Raw genomic sequence first — 14,426 nt, forward strand, 5'->3', positions numbered from 1 at the left:
ACAGCACTAGGTATTGATACTGTTATTATCCCCATCTCACAGTGGAGCAAACTATGGTACAGAGAGGTTAAACAACTTGGCCAGGGCCACACAGCTGATGGCCAGCAGAGCTGGAATTCCAATCCACTGTGCCTCAGTGTTGCTGCTCTTAACCACACGCTCTACTTCAGAGCACTGCCCTGGCACGTTGGGGCCCAACCTGGACGGACAACGGTGAGCGGAAGACTGTACAAGGGACGGAGAGCCTCGATCAATGTGCGTCCTGTACAAGTGAGGAAACAGGACAGGTGATTCGCCCAAGGTAGGCCTTAGAGTTTTCCAAGTGGCAGATCCAGGGTTTCAGAAGGCCAAGTGCAAGCTTTCCCCTCTCCTTCCTACTTTCTTTCCCTGCTTTGTTATCCACGTCCTTTCCTCCCTTCAGAATTCCCGTCTTCCCCAGGGGTTCCCTCAAGTCCCTTTCTCCCGGAGCCCAGGGCTCCTTACATCCTGATCAGGACCATATGCCTCAAGAAGTCACCAAGCCGTGGAGAACACACGCCAATGACAAAGTGCCCACATGACCCAGTGCCGCATGTCCACGCAGCAGCACGATCCTTCTAACAACATCAAGTTCGGTGCATCTGGTAAAGCCAATGAATTCCACACAAATAATTATGTGGTCTGTTAGTAACTGGAAAACAAAACAAAACAAACCCCAACTCCCCCCAAACTCCAGAAAGCCCAACAAGCATTTATTTCCAAATATAAATTCCTAGAACTAGAATTTGACTACTCAAGGAATTAGGTGTCTTTGAAAATACATTTGACACCAAAAATCCCCCAAGAATTTTTATGCGTGGTCTAACAGTTTAAAACTCTGAATGGGGTTATTTGAAAACCGGTCTTTTCAAGTTTGACTTTCAGGTTTGGGATTCAGAACCAACAGGATATAGGGACCAATGTGCTGTCCAAACCCGAAACACAAGCACGTACTTCTTCCCACATTCTTACTACGAATGTCAACTATAAAACCTCCTGGAGGAAAATTTGGAAATATGTATTAAAATCTTTAGAATTTTGTACTTTTTGAAGTCAGCAATTCCACTTCTTCTAAAATTTTATCCTGAGGAAACAATCATGGCCATGTATAAAGATTTTGCTACGAAGATATTTATCACAACGTTGGTAAGAAGAGTAATTTTTTTTCTAACTTAGGGGATTGAGCAACTGAATTACGACATAAACATATAAGGGAATACCATGCAATCTTAATATTGACATTGCAGAATAACGGCTGCTATGGAAAAATAATGCTAGGGAAAGATGTTCATGACATACAAATGGTTTTCAAAGGCAAGTTATAAGACAGTACATAGCGTATAATCCCCTTTCTGTTAAATGTGTATTTTTGGAAGGCAGTCCCTAAGAGGGCCCAGTGACCGCCCCCCCACTCCTGGTGTTCACACACCTGTGTGGTCCACCTCATACTGTACCAGCATCGGGCTCTGCGACCACCAGCATATGGAAAGAAGGGAGCGGAGGCCACTTTGACCTTAGGTGATAAAAGACGGTGACTTCCATTTTGCCCATGTGCGCTTTTGTACTTTCAGTTTATTTGTAAATTTCTCTTGGGTCACTTGCTCTATTGGAAGCTAGCTGTCACGCTGCAAGTGGCCCTGTCGGGACGCCCACGTGGCAAGGCACTGAAGCCTCTGGCCATCAGCCAGTGAGGAGCTGGGGCCTGAAAGCATGCGTGCAGCCCCTGTTGAACCCTGAGATGAACTGGTTGACAGTCTGACTGCAACTTTATCTAGAGACCCTGACCCAGAGCCACCCAGCTAGGCTGTGCCCGGGTTCCTGACTCTCCAAAACTGTGAGACAACAGATGTTCACTGTTGTTTAAAGCTACGAGTTTTAGGGCCATCTGTTACGCAGCAAAAGATAACTAATACATACACCCATAGTGCAATGGCTGGAAGGAAATACAGGCTCACTTTGGAGATGCTGTGGGTTCGGTTCCAGACCTGGTGCAATATATCAAACATCGCAATAAAGCAAGTCACGTGAATTTTTCGTTTCCCGGTGCATTAAAAATTATGTTACACTATACTGTAGTCAATTAAGTATGCAATAGCATTATGCCTAAGAAACCAATGTACATATTTTAACTAAAAAATACTTTACTGCTAAAAAATGCTCACCATCATCTGACAACACAGGGTTGCCACAAATGTTCAATTTGTATAAAACGCAGTATCTGCGAATGCAATAAAACAAAGTGCAACAGAACGAGGTCTGCCTGTAATCCAAAATACTGTTAGTGAGTTTCTCTACATGTGGGATCATGGGTAATTTTTCTTTTCTTTTTTTTTTGTACAATATTGGCAATGTGTTTTTCTTTTTTCAGAACACAGGGCCAAGAGAGATCATGTGACCATCTAAAGACTAAAAGGATAAAGGTTAGGAGAGCCAATTTAGTTCTAATAACCTTTAAAGATTCTTTTCAAGCAAATTAGCTTAAATTGAAAAAAACCCCAAGTCCAAAGAGCGTGTAAGACTTACCCACTAGAAGCCATGCAAGGCACCATAAACAGCAGCATTCAATAATTTCAAGGAAAAGGAACTTGCACAGGCTTCTTAAAAGGGAAATCAGACAGTAACGGAGTTATCTGTAGCCGATCGCTCGCACAGGAGCCTGCTTACCTAGCTTCTGGTCAAACCGCCACGCTGTGACATAGGCATTGTGCCTCAGACTGCTCTGCGTGGCCAGGGGCACGGTGACATAAATGGGGCCATCCACCAGCACCGGTGTTCCATCGTTGCTGAGCAAGTGCACGCTGACGGCTGTGACGGGGGTCAGGTCGTACCTGGTGCCGTTTCCTGGAAGCAAGAGACATTCTCCATCACGTGCACACACAGGACTTACATGGGGCTGCAGAAACTGTTCACAGAGAAATATCATAGCTACCATCTACTGAGGACTGGGCCTCCTATAAGCCAGGGACTCTGTTCAGCATCTTACACACATAATCCTCCCCACGACATTCTAATTCCCATCTTACACATAAACAAACTGAGGCTCAGAGAGGGTAGTCATAAGAGCTGGTCTTCGGATATAGGCCAGTTTGAATCTGCAAACCTGATCCAAGCTTGGGTTTGCACATTCTAACCACCGTGCTGTGCTTTCAAAAAGGGCCTCAAGGGACTTCCCTGGTGGTCCAGTGGTTAAGACTCTGAACTCCCAATGCAGGAGCAGCGGGTTCGATCCCTGGCCGGGGAACTAAGATCCCGCAGGCTGCGCCCCTCCCCCCAAAAACAAGGGCCTCAAAAGAGAAGGGATTGTCTATAATGGGAGAAGAGGTGTGTGTGGAAATCCCTGAAATCAACATCTATACAAAGCGAGCACTGCACACATGTTAATTACTGGGCAGGTCACCATAGTGGAACCAAATGATTTAAATCAGAGACTGCTGAAAAAAAAAAAGGAGTGAATTTCTTCAAGGAGTACTTCAAAATATTAACTTACTGCTACGAAAAGTACACGATTGAAAACTTGGATCTGAAATATTTATGAGTTATTTTGGTTGCCACTGTTATTTTGATCTGTTTAAAAGGAATTTAATATACCAATTATTTTGCATTAGAGGCCTTTTATGCAAGCCAATGCTTTAATGACTGTCTACAGATAAACTGGGGAATGCTTATAAGAGCAATATTATATTTATACAGTTAAGCGGTCCATTTGAGAAGAATTTTTCTCCAGTGAAATATAATATATCATACAAAATGTATTCGGTCATAATTTAAAATCTTCCCTTGAACACGATGAAAACACACTGATAGAAAAATGTAAGCTACGTTAGAATACCATTTATAGGATTTCTTAGTAAGCTACTTATATACTCACCTACCTATCAACTAACTACCCAAGCTAATGCAAACCTCCAATGAGGACTAAATTTAAACATTTAAAACAAATCTGGTGAATTTTAGAGTCTGAACAACCAGTGGGAGCTAAATCCTTTGTAGAGCAATCTCTATACGGCTAATGTTAGCACCATCTTTTATGATTCATGCCCATCTCTGTTTTCCAGTGAAGGGAAAGGCATGGAAATGAGGATTTCATCCAAAGGTCCACATTGGAAGCATAGATTCAAGTTCTGAAATCTTTTTATCCTGTGGCCATTTCACTTTAGGGTGAAGAAAAACCAAAGCACAGAATTTACCATCTTTCTGGTCCAACTACCTTGTGGATGGAGGACCCAAATGGGTCCATTGCCCAAAGGCAACACAGAAGCAAAGCCAGGTCTCCAATGTACCTCTCTAGGCTCTGGTAGACTCTCTAGATGAGACAGGACTTAAAACAAAGAGAGATTAAGTAATTTACTAGACCTTTCATAAACAATTTAAAGATAATGTTTTCAATCAGGAAGCACTGCTTCTTTCATCAAACCCGAGGTAGGAAGTCTGCCCGGGGAAGCTGCGGGTAGAGCAGAAAGGTGCTCCAGACCCATCATCCTTTTGTCCCACTTAACACTGCCTCTTGATTCCCAGAGATGGCATCCCCGTGGTCCCCACTCATCCCCTTTCGAGACTTCCTTCCTATAATCTTGCACATCCCTGGCCCAGGAAGCCAGGGTCCCAGTATCAGACCCGCCACCGACTACTTATGTGGCCTCTGGCGAGTTACTTCCCTGCTCCGGGGTCCGTTTTTCTCATCTGTAAAACTAAGGAGGTTGGACTAGATGCTTTCCTGCGAGGCTACAGAAAGGAACGAACTCGACTATAAACATTCAGAAGGAAGAACGGCACTGCAGAGAGGGGCATATTCTTTTAAAGCAACATGCCCTAGGTGCATGTGCTTTATGTTCTTTAAAATGTTCTCTGTTAGAAGACATCACAGGCAATTATACCTGCTCTCCTGAGGCCTCTTGCCTCTCTCACTGCTTCCACTCCATGCCTTCCAGATGACAGTCTACCCTCCCACTTTCTTTATTCTGGACATACTGTGAAGGGCTACACTGTTTTCCTTCCAGCCCTCGTTATTAGAGGGCAACACAACACTGAGTTCTCCATATAAGGAGTCTCTCCTTCCTGTTCGTCTTGATGTTACCTGACTCCCATCATGTCCGAAGAAAGACAGGTGTCTGTCAGGCAAAAGCAGCAACAATGGACCAAGCTAGGAGGCCCCCAATTCATCACTTAGAACAAGAGGGGTTTTGCTCGGATAGCATCTCCGGTTCTGTTTGGCTTTGGACATTAGTCATACTACTGACTCCTCTGCTTTCTTGGATCTGCGAGCAGAAGTAATTTCTTGAAAACCCCTCGGGAGCATCACGGAACAGGTCTGCGCTTTCTTGGCAACCACAGGGGAGAGCGTATGAGGGTGCACGGGAACGAGCAAGTGAGGAAGGGACTGAAACCTCCACATGGCTGCGTTTCTCTGTCTACAACTCTGGATCCCTCCAAAGGGGGGGAAATAAACAACCCCCCTTAGGACACGGCGGGGAAACCAGCCTCTTTCCAACTGCATTTGTGGCCTCTGTTTATTTTGCTGAATTCTGGTGATAACCTGTCACCTCACACGGGTTTGTGTGGTCCAGGCTCTCACACTAAGTTGCAATCTGTTAGATGCGGTTTATGAAACGGGAGGCCAACGTGGGGCAGAAGAGAATCCCTAGTTGATGGGCTGCTGGGGTGCTAGGCAGACACCACGGTGCCCTTCCTTGGCCGGAGGTCTGATGCTTCCTAGGTCAACTGGCCAGTTATTTCAGTGGAAAACAAATTGAATGTAACCTTCCAAAGACCTCCTCTCTTCCGTCTGAAATAAGAGAGTGATTTTAAAATAAAACAAACTCCTCTAAAATCAATAGTCCTATGTCTTCTCTATCTTACTGTCGTCTCGGATTTCATAATTTATTCAAGAGCTCTTGGAATTGGGGCACAGAAAAAAACTGAATGAGCTCCAAGGAACGAGGCTGTTCTTCCAACTCGGGGCTTTATGATGGAGACTGAATGGAGGTTTCATGATGGCCTCGGATTATCCTGTTCCCCGAAACACTACTTTGCTCCCAGGCCTGTCCATTTAAATGAAAAGTCAACTTTTTTCTTCCCAATAATATTCACTTAAGATGACCACCATGCAACTTTTCTGGTGGTCAGTGACTGACATATTCATCGCATCATTATCATGCAAAAATTCAAGGAAGAAGAAACGTTTCTCCAAACGGGTATCGCAGAGGGAAGAAAAGCAGGGAACTAATCACCACGTGAGCTTGATCTGTAACCAGACGTTTATTAACATTCTATAAAACGGATCAGATGTGGCAGGTATAAAAAGCTTTTGCAGAATGATCCGTTTCTGTAAAGCACTAGACAATTAAGTGAAATTCAATCAAAGCGTCCCTGGGAAATGCAGTAACGTACTCACCTAGCGGGATTTAACCCAGAACAGCCTTTGGTTTTCAAGTTTATGTTGTGACTCGTATAAAGTGTTGGGGAAAAGAAGAGGGGGAGACAGGAAAACGATTCAGGGCTTGAGACCCGGCCACCATCCATTCACCAAAAGGAGGGCCGGGGACCACGTCAGCACCGAGCTCTGTCGGCCGGGAACGGAGGTAAGGGCGGTCTTTCACTGGTAAGGAACGATTACCTATTTTCTGGCTGGTGGCTTTTAGTTTCTGTGATCTTTGAGCAGTGTGTGTCCTGCCAGCCTAGGGTGAGAATGACCAAGCGGACTTAGAGACCTTCCGGGAGATGTTTCAAAGTCAAGTATGAAGGCTCACCACTCTTCGCAGAGGAGAAGGCAAAGAGAGGGCAAACTCAGAGAAACGGAGGTTGTGAGAAAAGGCTGGATGGACTCAGCCGGTGGAGCCCAGAGGCTCCCTGCCCGCCAAGTGCTCCCTGTACTGGTGGGAGGGGGCATGGTGTGTTCGTCTGGGAATCAGGCCCAGGGCCACCCCCGCCCCTCCCACTTGTGACACGTGCCCAGGGTTGGGGGGGGGGCGGCGGGGACAGTGCATCTCCGCACAGCTGGGCAGGCTGCTTCACCGAATACACGTTCCGGGGGCAAGTGGGGCGAGGCTGAGAACAGGGGGACAGAAAACCTCTAACTCTGATCGGACACTTAAAAAGATTCAATTAAAAGAACTTCTGGGAATTAAATATACTTTATTGGCCAACGGAGAGCTCAGGCAACTGGTACCAAGAGAGAGGCTCAGGGAGACAAGCTCATGAAAGCGGTGCAGGCTGAAGTCCTCAAATGACACTTTCAGTGCCCTTGAACTTGTAGACGACAGATCTGCCCTTCTGCACCTCGGGCTGGGTTCTCCCACTTATAAAGATACAAACGCATATAAAGATGCAAACGCAGACTGCCCGGCTGGAAAGAAACGAGCCTCGAGTTACCTGTTCCGTTTCCATCTAGTCCCCGCAAATAAGGAAAGCCGTCCACCTCCGAGGGGGAGCCGGCGGCCGTGAGAAAGGCTGTCAGGTCACTGTAGCTGGTGTTCTCCGGCAGCCGCAGAGCTCTCCTCTGGAAATGCACGCGAGGCTGCGGCCGGGCACCTGCGGAAATGAACCCGGGAGTTACCTCTCGGAGGGGCGGTTTCTGTTTCCAGAAAACGCAAACCCCGGAAAAGCTCCTCTAAGGTTTCAGCGTGGCTTCCCCGTCTCCACTCCTCTCGACATCCCCTCACATCGCCCATTCTCGCGGGCACAGAGATGTGACAGCACGTTATTATGGGGAGAGAAATAACAGCCCATTGTCACGTTTGCTTTCACACAGAACGTTATTTAGGTTTTTCACAAAAAGCTCTGTTTGTGAGCAGTCTTTTCACTGCCCAGCCTTCGCCTATGGGTAGGGGTAGTGTTTTGGGAAAAAGTCCACGTAAGTGAAATGAGTAGGTGACAATTAATCTCTTGATACAAACAAGGCAGGAGAGACCCTTTGACACCGTTACAGACAAATCCTTAGTCTTCCTGGTAAAATCTGGTCCAAGATGAAGCAGAGCAGGGCAACAGACCAGCAGCTGGACAAGACACTGCAAATAAGAACCCACAGTAATGAGTCCTTTCCCTTCGGCGGACGCTGCCTTTTGGCATTCCATCCACTCCGGTGGGTGCATCTGACTCGCGACGGATCATGTTACAGATTCTATGATGAGCCTCTTGAAAGGATGTGAGAACTGCTCTTTTCAGCAAACTCAACTCTGTGCAGGATGGCTTGAGCCAGTGACCCTGTTACGCAGTTACCTTGTGACACCATCCGCAGTTTGACTTTGCTCCAGGTCTTATTTTGACTGTAAAACCTGAACCCGTTTTTATCTATTGCTGTAGCGAGGGTCACAAGACGCAGACGTGCTATATCAGTTTGCACACACAACCAGCAAAAACATCGTGAAGACAAAAATGAATAGAGATGGGAGTTGGAGCATTTCCCGATGGAAGTACACATCTCTCTGGGTTAAAATAAAGTGGTTCCTTGGACTTCCCTGGTGGTGCAGTGGTTAAGAATCTGCCTGCCAATGCAGGGGACACAGGTTCAAGCCCTGCTCTGGAAAGATCCCACATGCCACGAAGCAACTAAGCCCGTGCACCACAACTACTGAGCCTGCAAGCCACAACTGCTGAGCCCGTGTGCCACAACTACTGAAGCCCGAGTGCCTAGACCCCGTGTTCCGCAACAAGAGAAGCCACCGCAGTGAGAAGCCCAGGCACCGCAACGAAGAGTAGCCCCCGCTCGCCACAACTAGAGAAAGCCCGGGTGCAGCAACAAAGACCCAACGCAGCCAAAATCAAATTAATTAATTAAAAAAATAAATAAAGTGGTTCCTCAAACGTGGTGGTCTGCCCTGATGTTCTGCTCATCATATATCCCACCCCAGCCTTGAGGGAGGCCACGTTTCCCTGTGGTCGGCTGGGGGCTTCCTCTTCCCCACCCACGGATGTCCTGACACAACAGCCCTGCCCAGAGTTCATGGTCTTTATGTCTACACCAAGGTTCCTCTTCACCCTGGATCAGAAATTTTTAAAGGGGACTTACCTAGTGGCACAGTGGTTAAGACTCCGTGTTCCCAATGCAGGGGGCCCGGGTTCGATCCCTGGCCAGGGAACTAGATCCCGCATGCATGCCACAATTAGGAGTCTGAATGTCGCAACTGGGGAGCCCGTGTGCTGCAACTAAGGAGCCCTCGAGCCACAACTAAGGAGCCTGCCTGCTGCAACTAAGACCCGGTGCAACCGAAAATATTAATAAATAAATAAATATTTTTTTAAAAAAGAAACTTTTAAGGGAGGAATAAGCCTATCAAGAAGTGTTCTAGGGGAATTCTCTGAAGGTCCAGTGGTTTGGACTCTGTGCTTTCACTGCCGAGGGCCCGTGTTCAATCCTTGGTCAGGGCACTAAGATCCTGCAAACTGCAAAATAAAATAAAATAAAATAAAAAGCAGTGTTCTAGAATAACGGAGCTCTGGAGCTCCAAGGATCAACTAATCCAAGTCTCTTCTGACAGGTGAGCCCACAAAATGGACTCACCACCAACACAGACTTAGGGGGTGGGCTGCCTTGACCATGTGTGACCAAGGCGGTCATGACGGCCCCTGAAAATCACTGACTGCATTTCTCAGATGACTGGTTCTCCATAAACACTGGTCCAGCTCCAGATCCCATGGGAGCCAGGTGCCCAAACTTGCAACAGTCCTATCTGAAGCTAAGTGGACATGGACGTCGGTCCTGTTCTAGACCATCGATGCCCTTTCTTGGTCCCTAAACCAAAGCTATGGTGATGCACTGGCATCCACATAGCTGAATCTTCTCACTTTCAGCTCTTGTGAGTCTGCTCTCCTTGTCCTCTGATTTCACATGACAGCAATGCCTTCCTGCTGTCACCTCCTCGGTCTGCGCAGGGCTCAGATGCCTCATGCTCCCAGGGGGTGGGGCGTTCTCCACGCCGGCCCGGAGCATCGTGCCTCACCCCATCCCTTTTCCCGCAGCCCGCTTCCCGCACATGCTGTCTGCCTCTTTCCTTCTTCTCCGAGCTGCCCTCAGAGACGGAAGGTCAAAGCGAACCCTTTCTCGTCCATCTCCTCACCCCCAACTACGTGACAACATTCTCTCCTCCTGTTATCATTTTCTTTCAATGCTAGTGAATGTCCTGCGATTTGTTTCCTCTTCTCCACCGTTCTTCAGCCTAAACAATGTTGCTGCCGCCTGGGTTTCATGCACTGGCAAATGGGGAACTCGCTACTAGGAAGGACAGAAGGGCGTGTCTGCAGCGTGATGGCGCAAAGAGGGGCTTGTTCTCACAAGGGTCAAGGCAGAAAGCAGGGGCCAGGCGGGTTACCCCAGAACACCGCGGGTCCTGTGTGCCCCTCCGGGCCCCGTGAGATGGGCAGGTTGAAGTCACCATGAAGGCCCCTTTGGCTGAAAGGAAGAGAACCCACTCACCCTGGACCAAGGAAAAGGGGACGTTGCTGAAAGATGAAGGGGAGTCCTGCTGAGCGCCAGGAAACTAGCCCAGCCAGGCCTTATGGGGACCAGCCTGGGACCCGGACACCACAACCGAGGCTGTTCCCAGCTCTCGGGCCACTGGGCGTCTCATTCCCATTCTTTTTTTTTTTTTTTTCTGATTTTAAATTTTAATAAATTGAAGTTTAAAGAAGTCCTCCTTAAATTCAATTTAAAATAGTATCCCTTTCAGATTGAGGGAGATTTTAAAGAGGTGTCTACTTTTGTCATTGGTTCCTCATTTTTTTTTAATGTTTTTTACTCTATTGAGAGATGTTAGGTTTTAGTTCTTCTCATTTATTTATTTTTTGGCTGCGTCGGGCCTTAGTTGAGGCACATGGGATACTTCTTTGCAGTGCGCAGACTTCTCTCTAGTTGTGGCGCTCTGAAGCCTGTGCAGGCTCAGTAGTTGCGGCACGTGGGCTCTCTAGTTGAGGCATGCAGCCTCAGTAGTTGTGGCGCATGGGCTCCAGAGCATGTGCGCTCTCTAGTTGAGGCATGCAGCCTCAGTAGTTGAGGCACGCAGCCTCAGCAGTTGTGGCGCGCAGGCTTAGTTGCCCCGTGGCATGAGGGATCTTAGTTCCCCGACCAGGGATCGAACTGGAGTCCCCTGTGTTGCAAGATGGATTCTTAACCACTGGACCACCAAAGAGGTCCCAGTTCCTCATTTTTTTTAGTTGAAGTATAATTTAGTTACAATATTGTGTTAGTTTCAGGTGAACAGCAAAGTCATTCAGTTATATGTGTATTTTTTCAGATTATTTTCCATTATAGATTACAAGATATTGAATATTATTCCCTGTCTTATACAGTAGGTCCTTGCTGCTTATCTATTTTATATATAGTAGTGTGTGTCTGTTAATCCCAAACTCCTAATTTATCCCTTACCCCCTCCCCTGCTCTTTCCCCTTTGGTAACCATGAGTTTGTTTTCTATGTCTGTGAGTCTATTTCTGTTTTGTAAACAGATTCATTTGTATTATTTTTTTAGATTCCACATATAAGTGATATCACATATCATCACAGTTCAGTGTCTTTCTGTCTGTCTCTGTGTATGTGTCTATTTCTCTCTGCCCCTGTGCGTGCTTCTCTCTCTGCCTTTTTGTCTCTGTGTGCATGTCTCTGCCTCTGTCTCTCCCTGGCACACCATGCGTTTCAGTGGGAGACCCACCTCTCCCCACTCCTCTTCCCCTGCTGCCCCCCTTCCCTTTTCTGTGCAGAAGAATTCACTCCCTGAACAGACACCGTGTCTGTCCCCCACTTCTGGAGGAGTGGGGGGCACAGAGGGGCGATGCTGGGGCAGGTTTACTCGAAGAGGGTGTGGCTGGTCCAGCTGCTTTGACACACGCTGTGAACACACGCTGTGATGCCGCTGGGGGATTGAACACAGGAGCACGGGCTCTGCCTGATGAAATGCCCCGAGAAACGTCTGAGGGGTGTAAGGGTCGAAGTACTCTGAGCCGCAGCGTAAATACGATCTAAAGTGGGTACGTGTCGGGTTGGGGGGTGGTTATGCTCTTAAGCCTAAGTTTACAGATTAAAGCTGCTGAGCTCCCACGCATTTCAGGAGGGGGACCTGACTGGGTGGGGAGGGGAGGATGGAGGGGGACGGGTCTGTCCCTCTTCTGGGGATGCCTCTCCTCCACACTCCCCACAGCAGCTGTGTCATCCTCCATCCTCCTTGGGGCTCCACCATTATCCCCCCAGTGCTCAGACCCAACTCTACTAAAAACACTGGGGTGGGCTTCTCGTTGCGGTGGCTTCTCTTGGGAGCACGGGCTCTAGGCACGTGGGCTTCAGTAGTTGCGGCATGTGGGCTCAGTAGTTGTGGTTCATAGGCTCAGTAGTTGTGGCACACGGGCTTAGCTGCTCCGCAGCACGTGGGATCTTCCCGGACCAGGGTTCGAACCCGTGTCCCCTGCATTGGCAGGAGGATTCCCAACCGCTGCGCCACCAGGGAAGCCCCCTCCGGCTGCACTTTAAAATCTTTTTTCCCTCTTCTCTGCTGCCTCTTCTGCCCCTGCGCTCCCCCAAGGTCAACCCGAGTTTCCTAACTTTTGCTTGTTTTATTGCAAAACGTGACTCGATCCACTATTCTTGCCTTCATCAAAAACCTCTCTTCAGAAGCTTTTCCTCCCCAACCAACACATATACTCCTTTCTTCCTCAGCTAGAAAAACCACAGCAAGACACCACTTTCGCTCTTATCCCCGTAAGCCTCCTCTCTTTCCCCTCAACGCCCAGGGACGTGGCTCTCACCCCCCTCCCCCACGCCGCCCTTGGAAATGTCACCTGATGACTGTATAATCTGCAAACCCGTGACCCTGGCTCGCCTTCCTGCCTCCAGCTACTCACAATGATGCGCGCTGTTCCCCGCCCCCGCGCGGGGTCACGGTGCTGCACTCCGCTCTCCCCAGAGTAGCCGGCTTTTTCCTCTATGAGTGCTTGTTTCTCCTCCTGCTTCGGATGCGACAGCTCCCGAAGGCTCACCACAGTCGCCTCTGCTGTTCCTGACTCTCCTGACTTGCCTGACTCTCCTCCCTGCTGGAGCCTCACCAGTTACCTTCCGGTCGTGCCGGGGACTCCACGCCTGCATTCCCGCCGCATCCTCTGCACTTCGACTCGGATGCCCGTCAGACACTGAAGTCATCACTACCTTCTGTCCAACTTAAAGCCCCGCTCCCCGCCCCCCGACACCTGTGTTTGACTCCAGGTTGCCACCATCGCTTTTCGTCACACAAGTGCCAGGACGGCCCAATCTTCCCTTATCAACGTTTCTAGCATCTTCTTTTCCCTCCGTCCTGCCTCCACCCTACACTACCCTGTGACGTGACCCCTCAACTATTGCAAAAGTCTCCTAACTTCCCCTGTGTTTCAGCCTCACCCCTTTCCCGCCTCATCTACTGATGGTTCTCCAGTTCCACTCTCATCACCGCCTTTCCCCACCCAGAAACCTTCAATGGATCCACCGCTTCCCAAATTAACAGCGGCAACAATCATAGACCAACACAGACCCGAACTGCTGCCCCACTTCTCTCATGGGAGGTGTAGCTCAGCACTTTAGAATTTACAGAGATCTTACATACACATTATTTCACTTAATAATCTACAGCAGGATAAAGAAGGTGTGGTACATGTACACAATGGAATATTACACAGCCATAAAAAGAACAAAATAATGCAGCCATTTGCAGTGACAGGGATGGACCTAGAGATTGTCATACTGAGTGAAGTAAGTCAGACAGAGGAAGACAAATATCCTATGATCCCGCTTATGTGTGGAATCTAAAAAAAGGGTACAAATGAACTTGTTCACAAAACAGAAACAGAGTCACAGATGCAGAAACAAACTTATGGTTACTAGGGGATAAGGGGGGAGAGATAAATTGGGAGATTGGGATTGACATGTACACACTACTGTATACAAAATAGATAACTAATAAGGACCTACTGTATAGCACAGGGAACTCTACTCAATACTCTGTAAGGGCCTATATGGAAAAAGAATCTAAAAAAGAGTGGAGATATACATATATATATATATATATACATATATATATATATATGACTGATTCACTTTACTGTACACCTGAAACTAACACAACATTGTAAATCAACTAGACTCCAATAAAAATTAAAAAAAAAAAAAAACCTACAACAATCCCGTGAAGAAGGAGCTCTCTCCTCTCTTTACGGGGTAGGAAACTGAGGCCCAGAGAGGCCCACAGTCATTCTGTTTGCACGAGGTGGAAATGAATTCTTTGAATTCCGACCTCTGCGTCCCTTCCTAGCACACCTGCCCACGTCAGAACAGATGCTCTGCTATTACTGCCCACGGCCCTCATCCTCTGGCCCATGCAGCTCTGCTTCTGCTCACGAGCTCACGTTCTTCCCCGCATCTGGAGCTTCTCCGCATCGTCTCTATTTGCAGATCCTACCCGT

General features: G+C 47.9%; 1 protein-coding gene across 2 annotated transcripts in view; it reads right to left on the reverse strand.

Moving 5' to 3' along the window:
- The window catches only part of FAM171A1 (family with sequence similarity 171 member A1), a 125,301-nt gene that overhangs the window by 26,871 nt on the left and 84,004 nt on the right, over positions 1 to 14,426 (reverse strand). For both annotated transcript variants that reach the window (XM_079913086.1, XM_079913087.1), the window contains exons 4-5: positions 7,387 to 7,545; positions 2,683 to 2,859 (exon numbers count right to left, since the gene is read on the reverse strand). In XM_079913086.1, coding sequence (XP_079769212.1) covers positions 2,683 to 2,859; positions 7,387 to 7,545 — 336 coding nt within the window. The remainder of the gene's footprint in view (positions 1 to 2,682; positions 2,860 to 7,386; positions 7,546 to 14,426) is intronic.

Source organism: Stenella coeruleoalba (assembly GCF_951394435.1).
Source record: "Stenella coeruleoalba genome assembly, chromosome: 2".
In the NCBI taxonomy this organism is placed as follows: domain Eukaryota; kingdom Metazoa; phylum Chordata; class Mammalia; order Artiodactyla; family Delphinidae; genus Stenella; species Stenella coeruleoalba.